The sequence below is a fragment of the Anneissia japonica genome, unplaced genomic scaffold (genome assembly GCF_011630105.1).
Source record: "Anneissia japonica isolate Jap-2015-1 unplaced genomic scaffold, ASM1163010v1 scaffold1770_len632688_cov154, whole genome shotgun sequence".
In the NCBI taxonomy this organism is placed as follows: Eukaryota; Metazoa; Echinodermata; class Crinoidea; order Comatulida; family Comatulidae; genus Anneissia; species Anneissia japonica.
The window spans coordinates 208,208-231,430 of record NW_022692996.1 but is presented as its reverse complement, the minus strand read 5'-3'; the positions used below and the strand labels follow the sequence as shown (position 1 = coordinate 231,430).

Below are 23,223 nucleotides of genomic sequence, written 5' to 3'. Positions count from 1 at the left end.
AGTATATATATATAGGCCTAGGTACAATTACTACGTTTATAATTGTTAAATTTTCCGTTTCCCACATTTTATCTATAGGTTTCAGGATTGGTTCTGGATATCATGGCCAAAGTCATATCCTTTCATATGCACCATGATGCCAATGTTTGTGTTTGCGTTGGAGGAAAACTTATCGCGGTGCTTGAACTTGAGAGTAAGATGTTTACATTAACGACAATTAAAGTTGTCTACACTATCAAATTTTCTTTGACTCAGGAAACTTTTTTATGGCCATAAGAGTCATGATGTGCCTATTTGTAATTCCTTCATGACCGTATTTTGACATTATTTCACATGATTTTGTCGAATACAATTTGATAGCCTGGAAAGGGTTTATCAGCTATAAGCCCTCACTGACTAAAAGAAGTTGCCTCAGACTTTAAGAAGCCCTGGGATGTTCATAATTTGTAGCCTTCCTACATCGGCTGAACAATACCTTTTAAGAAGCAGAACACAAACACCCATCACAATACGCCCTTAAAACGGCTGAGGCTATCGGCACTGCCGCAGTGCGAAGGAAAGCTGACGTTCTCTATCGGCACCTGCCGCAGCCACTGCCCCTTAAAAACACACGAAACGCCGAAGCGGTTTGGGCTTTGCAGAATAGTATGGGTCGAAGAAACTTTAGCCAGGGTCCTCAAGGCTTTTTGTTATGCTACTGATCGACATACTTATATTATGATTGCTGTGTATACGAGTGTGTAGTAGCTGAGACAATTGTAATTAGGCCTATCTCAGCCTGGTAAAGATGCTTTGAATTTACTGCAAGGTATATTTAATGTAATACAAAAACAACAGTTCAAAGCATATTCAAATATCTATTTTTTTAACAATACAAACAGCACATTTACAAACCGACGCAGTGGTGATAAAGAAAAATAAAAGAACCCTAAAGTTCAACACCAGAATAAGTCATACAGAAGCAAAGCATAGCTTATTATAAATACTTAGAAAACTTTCATTTGCTCTTTTTTTAGGCTGGAACATAACAGTAAGATTTTGTTTTTAGAAAAAAAAAATGCATGAGCAAAATTACAAACTAGAAAGTCTCAGTAATCACCATTCCTCCTTAAACTTTTCTGTTCTTCAATAACTTCGTAGGAAATATATCAATTATAAACAATCAAACAAAATTATAATATACGATTAACAAGGAGGTTGAAAAAAAGAAATTTGAAAACCTTATATAATAGATATTTGTAAATTTTCCACATATTTAGTTTATTGAATCTAGAATGAAATTTATTCTTGTAATTAACAATGCAATATTTTTCTATAGGGTAATATATGATATCCTTTCTCAAACAAAAATTAATAGGCCTATACGACATTTATTTTTCCATATTAACTTCAGAAAATATGCATATGAAAAAGAATAAAAGGTCACAAAAATGATAAATAATTCAACGAAACACTCGTTTTATGGGAAATGCGCTCTATAAATTAATAACCATTAACCATTAATATCATGCATAGAAATTATTCAATAGTAAAAAATGCTTTTAAGCATATCCCATCTAGAAAAAGAATAAAAGGTCACAAAAAATGATAAATAATTCAACGAAACACTCGCTTTATGGGAAATGATCAATTGTCAGTAAATGTTTTAATCACATCCATATTCAAATATATAAATGTTATTAATAATGCAGAATATCTTTCTATGGAAAAGTAATTGGTGAATACACTACTATTTATAAATGAATTTATTCAAGAAAAACACATTCCATTGATGTGATGGCATTTTAATAAATTCTATTTCGATAAATATGCAAAACAGAAACGCAATATCATGCATAGAAATTATTCAATTGTCAAAAATGCTTTTAAGCATATCCCATCTAGAAAAAGAATAAAAGGTCACAAAAAATGATAAATTATTCAACGAAATTATTCAATTGTGAAAAATGCTTTTAAGTATATCCCGTCTAGAAATAAGTTTTAATATATCATTAATAATTAATGCAGTATATCATTCCATTATAGTACGTATTCTCGTCCCTTTAATTAATTTTTTTTCCTATTTCCATGCCAGCTAGCTTTTATAGCCTTAACTAGGATAGGAGGCGCCCGAATCCGAGATGGCCGAGACTCAACAGGTGCTGACTGTAGTTCAATGATGAGGGCGTATCCCCATACTTCGGTTTGGGTGCTGGCATGGTATTAAGATTTCACTTCTTTTTATTTTGTGGTTTTGGTTTCCGTTCCATCTTTACACTTGCCTGATAGCGCTTAGAGACTTTTTGTATTTTGCGCTCTATAAATTAATAACCATTAACCATTAACCATTATAGATTCTGCATATATCAATTATGCAAATTCAAGCAAAAGTATCATATACATTAACAACAAGGTTAAAAAGAAGACATTTTGTCTTTTCCTGCATTTAACGTCGGAAAATATGCATATGAAAGAAATGAAAAGTCAGAAAAAAATTTATAATTAACTGAAATAACTCAAGTAACTTTCCTGGCTTGTTCTGCAGTATTTGAGCATGTCGCGGTCTCTGTTGATTTGACAACTCATCATCATGATCATCATCCCCTTGTCCCTTTAAGCTCGCGATTTCCATAGAATCGCTCACCCAATCGGCGACAGTCGCCGACAGCTGTCGGGAAGGTTAAAATTACATATACACGTTTCTCTCCACGACGAATTGTGTTTTCCTTCCCGACGGCATGCTGCTCTCCCCCAACGCCACGTTTGTATTATTGATTGTTTCGCTCGCTCACGTTCTGCCATGCCTTGTTAAATTAACTACTACATATTACAAAAACTACATACTAAATTAAAAGGCAGGTATTATTTATTTTATATTTTACAGTAATTGTATATTACAACGTTATGTGATAAACGTTTAAATAAATAATATGACTAAACAGGCTTAATGTAATTTTCTTTTTCTTTTTTGTTAAAGGGTTGTTTCAAATAAGATATTATTGCAGTCCAGCGTAAGTGTACTTACTTCTAAAGTCAGTAATTGTTAGTTGTATTAAGAGACGGATTTAATTAATGATTTAATAGAGTTATAAAACTACCACATGTTATTCGAATTTCTCATTTGAAGGTCACTGCAATATCATCCAAACGAAACCAAAAAAACTCAAAATATTCCAGCTCATCAAAACACATGTCAAGTCATAACAAAATATTTGCGTGAAAATATATTCCTATGTTTATTAACAACATTTTTGGTGCGAACTTTAGCCTAACTCCACAGACGTTTAGGAATTTCATTAAAAACCAAAAATATGTAATAACATTGGCGTTGCCCCACTGAAGCGTGATGGTATACCATTTGGAAAAGGCAAAACAAAGGCTCACATTCAAAGCCAACACTTTGCATCAGTGCTTACGGACGAAGGCTATATCTTCTTACAATAATTATGGGGACCAGTCCTTTTCCTGAAAAACTAAATATCGAGGTCAATGTTCAAGCATCTTGCAAAATGGCCCCGACAACATCCCAACTAAGCTGGTTAAAGAGTCGATCATGAATTTTCACCAGCACTGGATTGAATTTCTTCGGTGTGATACACCGAAATTAATTATAATCATTGCAATAATAATAATAATAATAATAATAATAATAATAATAATCGTTTTATATCTTGTGATTTTATATTGTTGATGTAATATTGCAATTTTCGCCTGTAAGTTGGAACGAAAAGTTCCTGTTGGACGATTGTTATAAAATAATAATAATAATAATAATAATAATAATAATAATAATAATAATAATAATAATAATAATAATAATAATAATAATTAAAAAAAAAAAAATACTTTCCAGTGGGATCCTTCTGGTGGTGAATTAGGCACATTAATTATTATTTCATGCCACAAGCCCAAAACAGATTGAGGCAGTGCTGCTGGACTTCAAAACGGCCTCTGAGCGGGTTCCTCTCCAGCGTCTCCTAATACAGTTGTCATATTACAATATTCCAAGCCAAATTCTTCAGATACTTTTTCCAACACTAAAAGAAATAGCTGATTGATCATTTGTGGAAAATAAGGTTGAAATCTGATAGTTCAAGGGAGGATGGTGACAACGTTTCAGTAATAATTTTGATAATTTTGATAATGTGAATTTGACTATGTGTTTCTGTTATGCCTGTCTGCCAGATGTACGTCGGTGTTAATAGTGACAAACATGGTAGCCTTCCTCGGTTTCTGTATATGTAACAACATAATCACATGGTTTAGTAGCTGTTTCCTAATTTATCTTCTGCTTTAAATTGTTTTAAACAGGAAGCGGAATGAGTTCCTAACTCAATGGAGAGAAGCAATAGAAAAGGTTCAGGCGTTTACCGAAATTTACGAATATGATATTGCTGTTACAAGTTGGTAATTATTATATTTATTCAACATGATTCAAAAATAAATAGGAGGGTAGCTCTTAACAGCAATGCTGACCTAAAGGTGCCCTCTTATTTAATTTGAACTGAAAACTAAATTCAATACTATTCACATGGATTAGAACTCTGGCTGCCGTATTGAATAAACTATTATATTTAATTAAAAAAAAAAAAAAAAAAAAAAGATGAGCTTTCAAATAACAAAATCAATAATATATAAAATAACACGATTACATATTTAAAATAAACATTTTTTTGACATGAAGAACATTGAAGTAATGTTTTAATATAGGCCTACTACTTGTAATTAGTATGAACTTTGGCTCACTTTATCTTAAAGGGTGTTGCCAACTCCTCTTGAACTTTTTAAGACCCTGGTCAAAGCTGATCGGTGAGTACATACAGTAAGATTGAGGTCATCTCAATATATAATCCGTATAACCAAATATGTAAACATAAGTTCTTACCTCCGCCAATGAGGTTATGCATTCCTTCTGTCTCTCTGTCTGTCTGTCTGTTAGCAAGATTTACGGAAAAAAAACCCCCAAAAAACCAAATGAATGGATCATCATACAATTTAGTGGAATGGTACATAATACTCAAAGAAGGAGATGATTACACTTTGGGAAGAATACTTCAAAGGACAAGAACAATTTTATTTTTCATTTGAATTTATCCTTGATAAGAAAATAAAATATGGAGTAGCCCATGCGGCCTGCGTATTGCTCTGTATCCAGGTAGGGTATCCAGGTAGAGTACAAAGGTATGCATATATGGAGTGACTGCTCTAGTTCTATTTGTTACACATTATTATAAAAATACCATTCAAACTGGTGTCTCCTTTGCGACTCAACTCAACTGATATTAACTGATCTTTGAAACTTATCCAGCAACTGGTGAGAAACTTTTAGTCGCGGGATTGAGCAATCCTTACGATTGAAAGCAACAAATCATAAGGAGTTGCATGTTCTAATTTTCTGCCGTCCAAACCAAGTGACAAGTGATTAAATGGTCATGTAAATTCAGTAATCGAGTCCAGTGTGCACTAATGCTGTGTTGTAATAATAATTCTATCACAAACAATTGGTTTTTTGTATTCAGGTGGGTGACGGCCAACCACCATGACAGTCATGCTGCCATCGGATACTACGATTCACCATTTAATAATGCATTAGTCTTTTCATATGATGGAGGTGGTAATGACGGAACATTCAACGTTTATCACGCCAACAGAAATGATGGAATTAAACATATAGAACGAGTAAGTATGGTTTAAAATGTGAAGTCAAAACTGTGTAGGCCTACATACTACCAACCTTTACATTCCTTAGGAAGCAGCTGAAAATGCTGTGCCTCAATTTCTGCTTATTTGTCTTCTTCCAGTCGAGCTCCAGTCGAAGTTTTCACCCTCACGGCTCTTGTAATTCTTCCCGATGATGTGTATGACTTTCTCCTACTCTTTCAAGAAGTATGTTGTAGCGTACCAATGTTTTCTCAACCGTCTCTCCTTCATTTCTCTATACATTCCCAAACAACGCAAATATGCCTCTCATGATAATGAATATCACACCTAGCTAAGTATCTGAACCAATTTTTAAAGACGTATTAACATAATTTTTATAAAATAAGGAATAAACCTTTATTTTTAACATTGTGAATCATAAACTTTTGTTGTTGGATAATTTTTATGCATTCAATCATTTTTTAAATTTCAGGTCCTCTTAAACCTTGGAGATCGGTACCATTATCTTACCCGTGCATTTTCTGAACTTAACAAGATGAAGTTTAACCCGAATGTGATGCAAATGTATACAGGGGCTGTTCGTCCTCATAGTTCATTGACAGGAAAAGTAAGCTGTATTTATTAAGCACAATATGGTAGAGATATTTTACACCTTCCCTCAACTGAGGTGGAAATTAATACTGTATTTATGAGCGACTTCTGACACATTGAATACAATCCAAAGAACGTATCGAAAACCACACACATCAGAACAAAACTTTTCAAAATCCTCCGACAAAAAGTTCCCAGCCCTGTCTTATTTCTTTCACAGTCAGAAAATACCATACTTCTACTGTAAACTTCCTCATGCATACCTTTGGCAAATCTCTCACCTCTTCTGACGAATTACTATATTAAAGTAAATTTCTTACTAGGAAAAAATGCTATATCCAGCTAAAAATAATAATAATAATAATATTATAGATTGGTATTCTCAATTTTGTTATTGTAGAACCATAAATACGTATTTAGGTTGAACTAAATAACGTTACTTATATTGCTAAAACAATATATTAAAGTCATTGTTTGATATAACCTAAATACAGTCTTTACATTGTTTGCTAATGTTACAATAACGTTTTATGTGTTTTTTCCTAAACATTTCATATGGGAAAAAAATGTGATTCCTATTCATTAAAAAAACTGAAAATCTTCATTGATTTTATTCATGCATTGATCGTAGACAATCCAGACTTCATTGGGGCCAACTAATAAAGCTTACTGAAGATAGGTACAGGTCTACATTTTGCAAACTAAATTTCCAAAGTTTAGTGTCGCTATCCTATATCATTTTTATCAATCACCGAGTCATCATCGCCAATGAACGAGTCGAAAACGAGACGTTAATTTTTTAGATTGATTTCAGTGTTTCACAGATAGACTAATGACTGTACTTTAATTGCGGTTGTGTGAAAAGTCTCTATTCACAAATGTGGTTTTTGTACGCAATTATTTTCTCGCAATAACCTAAACAAAACGTTCACAATGTTAGAGAATGTTTTTATAACATTTTGTATTTCCTGAGTACCTGATTATTATTATTTCGCATTTAGATGATGGGATACTCAGCTCTGGGTAACGTCCGTAAAGAATGGATCCCAGCATTCAAGGAATACTATAAGCTCTATACCAGTGAAATAGGCCTGTCGTTCCAGCTTGGGCACAAAATAGGACTGGTGAGTATTTGTAAACAGGATCAATACATTTGGCAAGAAAAAAGGTTTGTTATGCGTGAATTCCAAGTCCTATAATGCATAGTAGTAATGAAAGGTCTAGAGAAGTGAATCCCCTCTCACCCAATATTGTAAAACCTCTGTATCTCTCTTGTTTTTCAAATTATTGATCATTAGTTGATTTGTTTGGGCAAATGTTTAAAAAGCATAAATTCTCAAATACCTTTAGAGACCTAATTCGAAAGTTCAATTGCTGAAGCCATTTAACTCTTGCTTAAATGAATTGCACTTATTACAACATGTTTTGTAGGTTGCACAACTTTCCAGCACTCTATACAGGTTAAAACACAAAAAGAAAAACGAGGATCTGTATACTTCAGTGTACTCACAGTGGATAAACCAGTTTAGCTGAGAAAATTATTACCATACCATTTACATCTAATACTGTTTCGTTTTAGTCGCTGGAAGAAAATGCACTTGATGGACAGAATGCTATGGATGTATCTGCCACGAGTCAATATGTATTTACTCTCTTAATTTGTGAAAAGATTGATTTGTTTCTTAATCGATACACCTCTATTGTTGGCAGTGCAAAACTTGATGGTATCGTTTTAAGCGGTGGTTGTGCATTGGTGAGTTTACTTCTAATTTTGGACATGTAATCCGTTTAGTACACCCGAGAGAATATTATAGCCTAGGAATCAAGACTATTCAATAAAATACGGTTTCGTTATGCTCTATTAGAATGTTCCTGCAAATCAATTAATAGTCAGCAAGTTTGGTTACCCTGTCCACGTAGCCTCAGCACCGAATGATTGTGGGATATCAGTTGGTGGAGCCTGGATTATTGTTCCGTAAGTATATTGCAGAAAGTCTCTAATATCTATATTCTTTCAGTTTTTATTAAATAATAATTATTAAGATTTTGTGCTCAGCAACCTGTAGTTTCAAGTCAGTCGTAAAATACGTAATTTTAAAATGGTATATATTTACTGTTTTATTGTTTCAGGCCATCAAGCCCACAACGTATTCAATTCTGTGGTCTCCCACTCTTTGATGGAAACATGTTAAATCATTTCGTAAAGTTGCGTGAAGCGAAACAAGTCTCAGTTGCAGATGTTGCACAGCTGCTAACTAAAGGTGCTGTCATAGGACTCGTTAGAGGACGACAAGAGGTAAGACCTAACAATTTTGGAGTTGTCATCCATTTATGAATATTTGATGTGTACTACAGTACTTGAAATGTTGTGTTAATACGAGAGCGTTAATATGTTTTAGATGTTACTTCATGAAAATGATGTAGCATCTAATTGCCCGATATGTTGCTTTAGTATTCTTTCTACTGCTCCATGACGCTGCTGACAAGGCATGAAAGAAGGTAAAAACTAAAAACAAAGAAAATAACTTTACTTTTAAAACAGTTTCGACTGCAGTCCAGTTATAGTAAAGTAGTCATTGTACCCTTTGGTTGAGGTTCAAACCATTCAAACGTGGAAGTACGCCGCCACCAATAGTTTTAAAGTAATATTCCTCAAGTGACGTATAGTTAAAATAGTATATAAACAAAATATAAAAGACAACTATTTTGAATAATAATATTATGCACACTGAAAACTATTTTAGGTTGTATTTAGTTTGTTTCCCTTATATTGAACAAGAGAAGTTATTTAAAAGAATATAAAAAAAGTAAATAAGTTTACTTTGAAAAGAGTTTCGGCTTTAGTCCAGTTATAGAAAAGCAGTCATGCCATTACATTGGTTGAGGTTGAAACTACTCTAAAATTGCAAGGACGCCATCACCAATAATTTTAAAGTAATAATCCTCAAGTGATGTATAGCTAAAATTGTGTATATAACAAAGACATCTATTTTGAATAGTAAGATTATGCACAACCAAAATCAGTCCCGGTTGTATTTAGGGTTTTTTTTTCTTATATTAAACAAGAGAAGTTATTTAAAACGATCATTTGGAGGTTTTCTGTTCTGCAGCCAAGACTATGGAACAATTTTACAAATAGTGTTCGCGGGGCTTTTAACGTACAGTGTTTAAAAAAACTCCTTAAAACGCATCTTTTTTCTAATTCATAATAGTATTTTTTTTTATAATTTTTGTGATGGTTATTTTTGTATATTCATTTGTAATCTCTATTGCACAACTTTCTAATTTCTTTATATTTCTTAAATTGTATTTTTTGTATATTTTTGTAATTTTTCGAATGTGTAAATTGTATATGTTTAATGTACTTTAAATTGTATAATACTAAATCTATTTTTGTACAGCGCTTTTTTGGTCTCTGGGAAAAGCACTTACAAATCCAAATAAATAAATGTATTATCTGAATTAGTTACATTGTGTATATAAGTACGGTAAGTTACTGAGATCAAATAAATAATTAAAACAAGAAAACAGGTTCATAAATATTATAAAATATATAATATAAAATAAATATTATAAAATTTGCTGCTTAAACCATTTGTGTAGTACAGAGTGACAGTGTGAAAATCAATAGAAACTTAACACCTTAAACAAACATTTTGGAATGGGCTTATACATCAGGAGGGATGTTTAAATTTAATTATATGGGGTTCATAATGTAATAGATATATGATTTATGAAAATCTTAATTTTTAGAACTGTTGCATTGTAAAATTTTTATATTGTTAATATTCAACTCATGTGTTGTAGGAAATTGATTGACTGTGAATTATATTAAATGTATTCTCTTTGTTCCTTTCAATAGTTTGGACCGAGGGCTCTTGGGCACCGATCATTAATAGCATTTCCAGATAAAGCTGATGTTAGGGAACGTATCAATACTCTGAAGAGTCGTGAATGGTTCCGTCCCCTCTGCCCTTCAGTTACGGTGGAATTCGCACCAAAGTTGGTAATGGGTGACTGCGAAAAGTTTGTTACTGCTTTTTATCAGAAAATGAGTAAGTGTAATTAAACAATAATTTTACCTATAAAGAGCAAAATATATTTTTAGTATCACTTTTATTTGTAGTTAAGCAATTACATATATTTATATTTCTGTGACTGTATAAGTCAAAACGAGGGAACCATCAATTTGCTCCTAACACTGACAGTTTCTTCCCATGTTGTTGTGTTGTTGCAAAAAGTCTCTCAACAGTGTAAATGCCAATGAATTACTAAACACAGGACATTTTTTTCTACAGAAAATGAATAATATTTCAAGAAAGTTTATTATCGTTATTGTTATTAATAAATATCGTATACCTCCTTACCCAACTCAAACATGTTCAAACTGACGAAGGGTCTTTTAATATCCTGTAGAAAGTAACCATTGGGACTCATTCCCGCTAGAAATAACATCAATCTCCGACTTTCAAATTTTCAGTCTCACCACAAACCTTTTTGTTTTGTATCTTCTATTTTTTATAGTTGTGGTTCATCTTTCGACTAAAATAGAAAATAGTAATAATAAGACATTTCATTTCATTTAATTTATTTCGTCCAACAATAACTATACAAACAATAAAAATTACAACAGAATAACAATCTGAGACGGCACAAACAAAAAGCAAATTAAATTGTAATAAAGTTTATGCACTAATGTAGGGCAAAAAGTATGAATTAAATACTGTAAATCTATATTCCCAAAAATAGTCAATCAAAACAATTATAAAATTCTGTACCTTAGACTATAGACTGACATTATGCCAGTATGTTGAGAACTTATCTGAAACTAACTTAAGCAACTGTTAATGGCATTGAAAAACAACATACAACGGTTGACCAAGAAGTTTGCTATACCGTCAACAAGTGTTCAATGCATTATTGAAAGACATTCATTATTAAAGAAAAAACTCACGATGCCCTGTCTCATGAAACAAAAATTGACAGAAAATAAAAATATTCCTAAAAAATAATTAACTGAATTATATTATTAAATATAAACTTATCTGAAAAAATGTAATGTTTTTCAGTTGTTTGTTTATAACATTCGATGTTGGGTCGTTTTGGTTGTTATAAGGCATAGATAAGAAACCTTTGTTTTTAACTTAAAATTTATTTTTTAAGCTTTAAAATTATAACGAGCGCCACTTGTAATAGCAAAATAAGTTTCCTTTGGAAGGCTTTTGTAAATTTCAGACAGAAATTTAAATTATCCACATAATCTTCAAGTTGACTGAAATTTATGGATTATTGATCAACTATCCTTTTTAAATTAAAAAATAGAACTTAGTTTATAAAACACTATGTAGTGTGTATGTATACATCCTGTATTTCTATATCATTGTAAATCCACGTGTGTTTTTCAAATTATATATCAGTCGTTGAAACGACAAAGGTATGTAGACTATAGAAAACTGTATTTTCGACCAGTCCTCTGGCTTTCATTAGCTTTACACAAGATTGGCTATTGAAAGTTGTATACTGTATTTCTATAGCATAGTTTGCTGGCCATTCGTTTTTTCTTCTTTTTTTTTGAATAATTTTTCAAAATTCAGACGTTGCTAACACTGAGGAAGCCAACGTATATCCACTCGCTGATTGGACAATCTCTTCAAAGCTGCGTCTGAATAAAGATGAAAGCTATAAAGAATGGACACCGTATTCACCTTACATGTCTTTTGCACCGCTTTTAAATGACGAGTCACAGAAAAAATTCCCTGCCATCACTCATTATGATGGAACAGCTAGGTGAGTCAATTACTCGCGTTGCAAGTAGTCCATGGCAAAAATAATTTCTTTTTTAAATATAAAGTTGCAGCTTGGTGATATATTTAGTTTTAGTTAATTTTTATCACCGTTTGCTACCTGTTTTAAATAATTCTTTTTGGCGAACGGCTTCAATCAAACTTAACTGGCCAATCAAAACAGGGCCAGGAACACATGCGTGTCTCACAAATGCACGTATTATCCAACAAATGCAGGTGCTTACGTACGTACGTCTATCCTGTTGCATGAGACATTAGGAACATTATCTATGCAGCGGTGTATCTAGGAGAAGGTGGCCTGATGGTGGGCGCAATGGTGAAGTAAAGCGGGGCTCTATGTTGAAAGGGCGCTAGCTCGCAAAATAAGGTGATTTGAGGTGATTTCTAACTACTTGAGCGGCGAGATTTTTTTATTTTTAATATTTTCCATGGGGTACGAATGGGGAGGGAGGCGAGTATTTTTGGAGGGTATGCGCCCCTCTCCCGCACACCCGAAAGATACGCCACTGTATCTATGGTGCGTAGCAGCTGCTTACAGGAACGGTCCATCCTCTGCTGTTTCGAAGAATGTACTGGATTGTCCAAGGTGCAAATAGTTCAAGCTGTTATAAAAATGAACGGCATAACTATTGCTTCAGATAATTTTCGCTATACTCTGCATAATAATGGTCCACAGTTCATACAGTGGTTATAAAAATCACTAATCTTGTTCAGAATTAGAGTATGGAATAAATGTAAATGCTGTAAAAATATGGTATAAATATAAACATATATATATATAAAATAAATAATTAGAATTTTGAGTATGGAATAAATATAATACCAGATTGGTAAAGACCTTCGGATGAGTATAAAGTACTGTAATTCTATACCTATGACTATAGGTTTTATCACAGGCAGAAACAAGGCTACACAGAATTATTCTTTAATTTTTAGATATCAAACTGTTTCAAAAGAGGATGACCCGTGGTACCACTCACTATTGTGTGAGGTTGGCAAGAGGACAGGTGGAAGCGAGATTCTACTCAATACATCTTTTAACGTCAAGGTATATATAATCTGACATATAGTCAGTTCAATTTATAGTAGTGATGAAACTCAGAACTAGATAAGACGCACAAGTATTGATGTACAGTAGTCCAAAATTCCCTGTGTACACCCTCAATGGACATTAACGAAGTGCCAAACTGAACTAAAAAAAATAGAACAAGGCCACTCGTGGTGTGTCAAACGCAAGTTGTTTTGCGCTTACACTAACATCGTTTTGTGGCGCATTAGCAAATATTGAAGGGGCGTAACAGTCCATTTCCCTGGGTATCACTAACCTCCAGTTTCTCCAAATCAATATTGACTCGCTTCTTAACATACTAGAATTTGATGGTAGCTACTTTTTCACGTCGTTTAAAATATATTTTTTATTGGAAAAAAAATATATATTTTGTTTTTCAGGGAAAACCAATCTTGAATCGTATTAGTACTGCTCTACAAGTCCTAGATGACGCCCCTCTTGGTTTTCTAGATTACGTCATTGTTGAAGATTGGCTTTTTACACCAAAATTAATTTATGTGGCCTCAATTTTAACGGTCCCTACTAGTTTAATTAAACAAACTGAAGACATATTATTCTGTCTCTTATACACATCTAGATGTGTATAAGAGTGCAGTGTAATTATTTTTAATGGTATTTTTTGGTGGATTGTGCAATTTTTAAATTTTGATTAACTGTTGTTACTTTTCTTTTGTTTTTTTTTCTCATTTTGATGGGTTACTGTTGCTAATTAACTTCAATTTTAATTATGATCAATTGCATTTATATATTAATAGCTGCATTTAATATTTTTGGTTTATTGGTGAAAAGATACATTTTTTTAATTGTTATTTTACATTTGTATTGTTTTAAAATTTTATCGAGCAATTCTAATTTCTTCTTCGAGAGACAATAAAATACACTGGACTAGTTGACAATAATTTGATGAGCCAATCGATAATGGATTTTCGAGTGAAACATGGTTTAAACTTTGGTCTCAGGGCAACTAATGAACTTACATAATTCACTTAATTAGCTTTTTATTATACCATATAAACCTCTGATTTTTGATAATTATGTATTTTTAGCAGTTTGTCAATAGACAATTAGGTGGTTTTCTTTAGATTGTTTCATTTAAAATATATCTTGTTTTGAATTGGTTTAAACCTGCATTTGAATATTCTGATATTATTTAATGATTTCCCTGAATTAATTAAAGCCTCATAATTGTCATTTTTATTTTAAAGTACTCATATTTACTAAAACTTTAAATCTCCTTTATTCTCTTCTGTAAAATTTACTTCAGTTTATTTCAGTCTGTTGCTCAATCCATACCAAAGCTAACGCTATAGGAATTATAAACTTGAACTTAAATAATATTACATAAAAATGTGTTTTAGATACAAGATACAAGATACAACATAACTTTATTGTCTGAAAGGAAATTACATTGGGATATTACATCGCATGAAAAATTTTAAAAACTCAAACATATAAATATAAAGGAAGTGTTTAAGATACTTATTTTTGTTAAATCAAAAATATTAAACTTGCTATAGCTTTATAATTATAATAAAAAAATTATAACAAATAACTTGTACAAAGTTTAACGTTTAAAAAATATATGTAGTACTGTAGTTATACACAATGATTTACAGTTTATAAAACAGGTATACGTACTAGTTAAATTGATTTGGAGTGGAATTGTTCGCAGCCGTCTCATATCGGTCATTGCTTTTTAAACAAATTACAAATGTGTATTTGTATATTTTGTTGAGGCTTATCGTAATACTGTAGTATAAAATATCGGGAAACATGTGATGTCCAAACACAGATGAGTCGTTTATAAATACATCCTAAAAACAGTCTCACCTCAGGGTATTTCAAGTTAATTGGGGAGTCCGGCAGGGAGATACATTGTCCCCCTATTTATTTATCGTAGCGGCTGAATTCCTAGCCTGTGCCATTAGAGACGATAAAGAAATAAAAGGCATTGAGGTGAATTAAAATAACATAATTATTCAATACGCTGATGATACTACACTGGTTTTGGCTGATAGCAAATCCTTGGAAAATGCCTTATCACTTATTACCATTTTCTCCACCTTTTCAGGGTTAAAATTGAACTATGATAAAACTACAGCGATGTGGCTTAGTTCTTTGAGAAATTCAAAAGATACATTACCAAGAGTAGAAATAGCAAATTCTCCCATTAAAGCTCATGGCTTTTATTTTTCATATAACTCTCAGCTGTGTGAAATTTAAATTTTGAAAAAAAAAACTGGGGGATCTGCAGAAATGTTCAAATGTATGGAAAACACGAAATCTGACACTACTTAGAAAGATCCAAATTATAAAAAGTTCTGCACTTTCAAAATTAATTTATGTGGCCTCAATTTTAACGGTCCCTACTAGTTTAATTAAACAAACTGAAGACATATTATTTAATTTTATTTGGAATGCAATAAAAGGTTATATATAAAGATCCACTCTTATTGGGCCAATCGAGAAGGGAGGTTTAATTATGGTTGATGTTGAATCTATGTTTAAAACTTTAAGACTTAAGTGGATACAAAGACTTTTAAATGAAGAAAAGTCAAGATGGAAAGAATTTTTTAAATATTACACAAAATATATGGGAATCTGATTTTGTTTTGTAATTATAAATCGAAAGATCTTCATCCAAACAATAAAATTCCTCTTTTTTATACAGAAATATTATTTTAGTGAAGTGGATAAATTTACTCATGAAGGATTGTATAAGTAGGTTCATTATTTGCAACAACCAGGATATTAAAATTAACAGTAAAACTGTTTTTATTAGATCTTTTTATAAATGTGGTATGGTGTATATCCAAGATTTATACAATGAAGAAGGGCAATTGCATAATTTTGATGTATGGATAAAAAAAAGGGGTCAAAAAACCTCTAAACCTAAATTGGTGTTATCTAATATCAGCAATTCCAAATCAATTAAAAATGGATGCTCTACAAAATATGAAAACGCAGCACACAAAACAAAAAATGAACTTATGCTTTAATTTTAATCAGGTTATTCCATTTAAAAACAAACTTACAGTTTTTTAGGAATAATAAACATGTTAAACCTACTTCTGAGATTTTTTGGAATTCAAAATATAATTTCAATCAAGATGACTGGGAGCGAATATATCAACTACCATTTATGATACAGCATGATATAAAAAGTAGAGTTTTTTCAGTATAAGATAAATATGAACGTTCTGATCACAAAACTAAAAATTAACACAAATGAAGTTAGAAGAAAATGAACTATGTACTTCGTCACAATATTTAGGATATTTCATTCTACTTTGCAGCATTCTGAATCGAAAACTAATGAATATTCATAGGTTGTATCAATCAAGGTAAAACGGTCTGTGAATGGTAAAAAAGTTATGAATATTAGTGAGGTTAAGGCAAAGTGGCAGTGTATATGATTTGTGCATTTAAGTGAAGTGTAAAAGTATGCAAATGTGTTATAAAGGGTTAGTTAAAAGGTATCTAGCCAGGAGTTGAAGATAAAATATCTTAAAGGAAAGATGTGGACTGAGGAGTGGTGGTTAAAGGACATATCAGTCGAGGCACATTTTAAGATAAAAGTACAAGGCTTGTGTTAAAGCTTAAATTAATTATACGTGAGTGATAGCTGAAGTAAGAAAGCTTCACAGTATTTTTGAATAAACAAATGAAGTAAAGACTTGACCGTGAGTACTGTTAATAGTTGATAAATCAGAATATCTACCTATTGGCATATATAGGGTAGTAGTACTAATTGTGCATGTATTTTGATATGTTATATGAATACTACCTTCAACATATATATAAATATATGCTATGTATAATACGTTAAAGCGAATATTGATAGTAAAGTAATACCATTAGCATACCATTCTATATAAATGTTGTATTCATTTAGAGATTGTCGGAGGAGGTAGAGCCAAGTAGCCTACAGTATACTCAAGACTTGTACCAAATATACTAAAGTGATATTGCAGACTGAGGGGAAAAGCCCTAGCAGTTAGAAAGACTTAGTAGATGAATTGTACTTCGAATTCATTGTTACAGTGATAAAGAATCATGGAGGTAGCACAACACTTTGTCATTGGATTTACGAACGAACTTTTATTTAATTAAACCAGTTTATTTTATATATATTTTGTTCTGTCTTATTTTCGGTCAATGTCATGACTTACTATCTGTAAAAAAGAAAAGGAAACAACTGAACACTTATTTGTAAATTGTACTTGTATAAATAATTTCTGGCACGAATTTATCTTATGGTGGGACAGTAAACACAAAATAGAAAGCCAAAAAATAAAAACAATTCCAAAAAAGGAAGATTTAATATTTGGATTGAATAATACTATTTATAATTTGTTGCAAAATTGCTCAATTTGGGCAAAACAAAGCATTTATAAATGTAGATACCTGGGAATACTACCATCAAAGATTTATATAATGGAAAAGGGCATTGCTTGTAGAAAAAATATATTGGAAAAGTTTGAGGAGAAATGGAAATATATTAAATTATGATGATTAAAAAATTACAAAAATATAATTATACCTAAAAAATTATACAGGGAATGGTATTTTTTTTATCCTTTTCTTTTCTTTTGTTAAACATTGTGATTATTATTTTTTGCTAGCTCATTGAGAAATTGTGAAAATGAAATATGCCTTTAGAAATGTAATTTTTCTTTTTTTTAAAATTTGCTTTGTAATGTACTTGTATGTTTTATGCTATGATATGATATGAATAAATAATTTAAAAAAATATCCTAAAAATAGTCGATTCAATACGCAAGTTCTACACTGCCCCCTGGGACCGAAACGGAATTCCATGGGATGTGTATCGCACATGTGTAACTAGTCTTGTTCGTTCATAGCAACAGGCGGACTAGAAAACTTTTTTCTCTGCAAAAAGTTCCGAAAAATGGCTTCTTAGTAGAATCAAGTACAATTCTCAGCTTTATATACCTGAAATCCAGAGAAGTAACCTTCAGGTAAGATGGAAGATACAATGATAACTAGGCCTAATAGTAAAAAAAGAAGATAAATTTTACAGCACAGACCACCTCGGCTATGGCGGTTCCCGCCAGCGCCGCGTATATCTTATTGTTAATATTGCCTATATTATATACATACATATAATACCATATCGTTCATGTTGTCTACATATATTAACAATATAACATTTAATTATACATTACTTACACAACTGTTCAGGCGATATGTATCTGATGCCTGTTACGTTCTTATTGATGTAATGCATCTTAAGAACGAAACGTACGGTATATGTCCGTTCCGCACGCTCTCGATCAGATGCCTGTGTGAGAGCGCTATCAAATTTCTAAAGAACGTGTGTAGTGCTTTACAGGAGGAGGTGGCTGAAAAGCCTAATTTTGCTGTGAAATGCAAGGCAAAAATACCGTAACCTTAAGAAAAAACTTAAGAAACGAATACGAAAAGGTAGCATCTGGCATTAGCCCCAAGGAGACCGAGTTGCAGAGGGAGATAAGAGAATTATTGGAACAACTCATCGAAATGGAAGTCGACAGTGAGAATAATGAAGATGAACAAAGGAGACTGAACGGAGTAGAACTCAGAAGCAGATACTGGAAAGGTTCTCAGAAACCAGAAAGAGGTATGTTTTAAATAAAGATTATAACAAAACATTGTTATACTGAGTTCACTTAAAGTACGCTATGTTATATACAGTACTGCCTTGGCATTCGTGCAGGTGTCAGATTTCCTCAAAGGACTTCACCAGCAAAAACCTGCCTAAAATCGTAACTTGTTTTTACATACCCTGGATTTTACATACACTTCACAGGGACAATGACGTCATCGACATTAGCATCTTTAATAAGTTCTGTATGTTTAATCTGTTATCCTTAAAATAGCGTGTTACTCATCATGGCATAAATAGTTTGGTACTGTGTGTCACTATACGATCAAAGTGTCAGCCAAATTTGACCTAAACTAGATTTCACAGACCCCCATGTTTTACATAACCCCTGTGGTTATGCACCATACACAAAATATAGATTGTACATTAATATGATTTGTACTACTCATTGTATACTTTTTTTTCAGACAGAATGGAGAATGTATACATGGCCGAGTCTCGATTGGCATCACTTAAACGAAAACTTGCAGCAAACGAGGAAACTCGTAGAAAATACTCTGACGTTATCGAGGGCTACATAGAGAAAAGATATGCTGAACCAGTGCCAAGTTCAGAATTAACACTAGGTAATGCTTGGTATCTTTCACACCACCCAGTCATCCATCCCCATAAAGAGAAGGTAAGGGTAGTATATGACTGTGCTGCAAAATTTCAAGGTATTTCCCTGAACGATATGTTGTTGAAAGGACCGGATTTGATGAACGATTTGTTAGCTTCTAAGATTTCGTCAGTGTCGGGTAGCCATTGTAGGTGACATTGAGGAGATGTTCCACCAGGTGCGGATTTTTGAGTCCAACAGAGACGTCTTACGTTTTCTCTGGTGGGAAGGAGGTGACATTAGTAAGACCCCAAAGGAGTACCGTATGTGTGTTCATCTATTCGGGGCTACTTCGTCCCCATCCTGTGCAGGTAAGGCACTTAAGCAGACTGCTATCGATTACGAGAAAGGTAAGATCGATGATATTGGTAAGAGAGCCGTAGAAATGATTAAGTCTAGCTTTTACGTAGATGATTGTCTAGGTTCAGTTGAAGATTCAGAGTCAGCTATTCAGTTTAATAGACTTGTTGAGATTTTGGGCAAAGGTGGATTTCGTCTCACCCGAACTAGAACGAGCCCCATTTGTACCTATCACTTTAGATGAACTGCCAACATAGAGAACCTTAGGTGTATCCTGGAATGCTGAAGATGATCAATTCACTTTCGAGATAATAAGGACAAGCCGAAGAGGTTTACTCTCATCTACCAGTTCCATTTATGATCCGCTGGGATTTGCAGCCCCACTAGTATTAGTTGCTAGGTCCCTTTTACAACGAGTTTGTAAACGTGGCGCAGGTTGGGATGAACCCTTGACGGATGAAGAGTCCAAAAGTTGGTCAGAATGGCTCCGGCATGTGTCATGTTTGTCTCAGATTAGAGCTCACAGATGGTTAAGGTTGGATGATGCTCTTGATACGCTGCTACACATTTTCTGTGATGCCTCAGAACATGGATATGCAGCTGTAGCATATTTCAGGACATCAACTGACTATTGAGGAATTTTGTGACTTGCAGGAAACATCCTGCCAGGCCACTGAACAGTTGATGGCTTTGTTACCGGAGGAACGTGTGACTGCGGATAAGCCGCCATTTAGATTTACAGGTCTAGATTACTTTGGTCCCATTGAAGTGAAACAAGGTCGGTCCAAGGTTAAACATTATGGGTGCATATTTACATGCTTAGTGACTAGAGCAGTGCATTTGGAAGTAGCCCATTCTGCTGATACCGATTCTTTAATCAATGCCTTTCGTCAGGTTTGTAGCTAGAAGAGAACCTGAAAAGGTATTCAGTGACAACGGTAGGCCTACATATTTTGTAGCAGGTGAACGAGAATTACGAGAGGCCTTATCTAAATTGAATCAAAACATCATGGAGGAAACTTTACACACTCGTGGGTGCGAATGACACTTTAATCCTCCTTCAGCTAGCCACTTTGGTGGAGCATGGAGCAACTCATTAAGTCTGTTAGGAGAATCTTGTTAGTGTTTTGAAGCAACAGTCTATCACTAGTGAGGTGTTGCACACTATGATAGTTGAAGCTGAGAATATTCTTAACTCCAGGCCTTTGACAGATCTTTCTTCTAGTTCCACTGATGACGAACCCTTAACCCCTAATCATCTGCTTCTTATGAGAAATGGTGCAAGTACCCCAGTTGGAAACCAAGAGACGTACAGTAAGAGAAGATGGCTTCAAGTCTAGTATCTTGCATCTTTGTTTTGGTCATGCTGGAGAAGGGAATACCTTCCTTTATTACAGAAGAGACATAAGTGGACAACTCCAAGGGAGAATGTAGCTGTTAATGACATTGTTTTACTTGTCGATGGAAATCTACCAAGAGGCAGATGGCCTATGGGAAGACTTATGTCAGTGCGTAAAAGCAAAGACGACAAAGTCAGAAGCGTTGGTGTTAAGATTGCAGGCATTGTTTTGAAACGTTCAGTTACTAAGTTATGTATTGTCTATAGAGGTTCAATTGACAACAAGTAATTGTGGCATAGGTTTCCCTGAAATCCACCGGAGATTTCAGCGTGGGGGAGTGTTTGCGCCTTTTAGCTAAATTTGAGCACCTGTTATGTTGTTCAGACCAAACCATTTCTTTTTCCGCGGTCGGATACCTATTTTATCGCATCCTATTGTAATTAGGCTCATTAGCGCATTGATATTTTGGGCACATTTCTACTGGGTTTATAGGTAATTGGGTTAAGACAAAGGGTCAGAGTCTGTGCCAGTTCGCTGAAGGCGAAGTACGTCTTGTAAAGTGTAAATGAGTAAAGTTCAGTAAATGATACCTTTGAAGAAAATTGGTTCTGATAGAATGTACAGTATGGTAAAAGCACAAGCTTTCATTGTTGACTCAAGTGGTTGAGTCATTCAGGTTAGAGCGGCCACAGTCACTCACCAGACAACAGATCAAATAACAGATCAGACAACAGGTAGACAGTGAATGAAATAAAGCAACGGAGTGTCAGTTATATTTGTTGCCTGCGTCGTTTGTGTGGTAGTTTTGCGCTCGGATGACTCGCCCTCACAGAGTGTTGATAATTATATACAGTGTGTCTAACTTCATCATTCTACAATATGAGTAATAATATTAAGACTGATTTTAAGAATATAATGATGATAGCAGTGATAATACAATCTCAAATAGTTTCATCTGGTTTCTGTGTTGTATGAACATGGAAAAATTCTTGAAAATAAACCATTAAATGTACGTACTGTTTCTGAGGTTTTAGAACTCAACCATATCCCCGACTGGCAAGGTGCACAAGTAATCAAAACTGAATGCCACAGACAAAACAACAAATACGAGAGGCTATTTGGATAAAAAGACATGACAACAACATACCAGTAAAGTAGTTTTACAGGTGAAAAGGTAACCCCTATAGGAAAGGCCAAGGTTGATGTTAGTTATGGGAGCCAAAACCTCTCACTGCCCTTGTATGTTGGCGCAGAACACTCATAGGACGAGATTGGCTGGCCCATATAAAACTAAACTGGAATAAGCTAAATTTTGGTGGGACAAAACACGTAAACAAATTAAACAGCATCAATAAACCTAAACAAAGTGTTGAGCAAACATGAAGATTTGTTTAATGGTGAATTAGGTTGTTTAAAGAATATCCAAGCTGATATCCAGTTAGTGGAAGGGGCAACACCTGTGAGTAGCAAATGTTATAGGGTACCGATGCAATAAAGCTACAGTTTGACAAAGAAACGAAATAGCAGACTTCGAGTCCAGAGTCTTTGTAGGCAGGCTGGAATGGAGACTCGATCAGTAGTATTCCAACAACTCTGCATGAAACTTTTTTCTTCCAACAGTAGATATATTCGCATCTCTAATAAATCCCCAAGTCCCTCGATACGTGGTTTGGCGGGCAGACCCAGAGGCTATAGCAAGGGATGCCTTCTCGATGAGTTGGACCAACGAACACGGATATCTGTTTCCGCCCTTTTGTCTCTTGGGGTGGGCATTACGGAAGGTGGCAGCAGACAAAGCAACAGCTCAATTGTCATAGCTCCAACATGGACCACCCAAACGTGGTATCCGAGGTTCCTCTACTAGCAATGACAAATCCTTATTCTACCCGTAAGTCAGACACTCACTCACTCACTCAACCCCACTCAGGGGAACCCCATCCTCTGATGGACTCACTGCACCTAGCGGCTTGGATTGTCTCAGGAAAAGATATCGAAAGAAGGGGTATCCGGAAGATGTTACACAAGTCTTGTTGGACAGCAACAGAGGATCAACCCATGACCAATATTAGTCAGCCTGGCGCATCTGGAGTAGCTGGTGTGGTGAACGGGGACTAGATCCTGTTTCAGCAGATGTAAGATTTGTGCTAGTATTCCTTGTTAGCCGAGAGAATCAAGGTTTGAGTTATAGAACTCTGGGTGTTTACAGGTAAGAT

General features: G+C 33.8%; 1 protein-coding gene across 1 annotated transcript in view; it reads left to right on the top strand.

Moving 5' to 3' along the window:
* The window catches only part of LOC117100573 (nodulation protein NolO-like), a 17,046-nt gene extending 1,719 nt beyond the window's left edge, over positions 1 to 15,327 (top strand). The window contains exons 2-16 of the mRNA XM_033240348.1: positions 79 to 193; positions 2,957 to 2,990; positions 4,291 to 4,386; positions 4,738 to 4,788; positions 5,499 to 5,658; positions 6,113 to 6,247; positions 7,233 to 7,355; positions 7,811 to 7,984; positions 8,097 to 8,206; positions 8,362 to 8,527; positions 10,094 to 10,286; positions 11,826 to 12,018; positions 12,972 to 13,083; positions 13,485 to 13,629; positions 15,176 to 15,327. Of these exons, the coding sequence (XP_033096239.1) occupies positions 103 to 193; positions 2,957 to 2,990; positions 4,291 to 4,386; positions 4,738 to 4,788; positions 5,499 to 5,658; positions 6,113 to 6,247; positions 7,233 to 7,355; positions 7,811 to 7,984; positions 8,097 to 8,206; positions 8,362 to 8,527; positions 10,094 to 10,286; positions 11,826 to 12,018; positions 12,972 to 13,083; positions 13,485 to 13,629; positions 15,176 to 15,327 (1,935 nt within the window). The 5' untranslated portion in view covers positions 79 to 102. The remainder of the gene's footprint in view (positions 1 to 78; positions 194 to 2,956; positions 2,991 to 4,290; positions 4,387 to 4,737; positions 4,789 to 5,498; positions 5,659 to 6,112; positions 6,248 to 7,232; positions 7,356 to 7,810; positions 7,985 to 8,096; positions 8,207 to 8,361; positions 8,528 to 10,093; positions 10,287 to 11,825; positions 12,019 to 12,971; positions 13,084 to 13,484; positions 13,630 to 15,175) is intronic.
* The last annotated feature ends 7,896 nt before the right edge of the window (positions 15,328 to 23,223 follow it).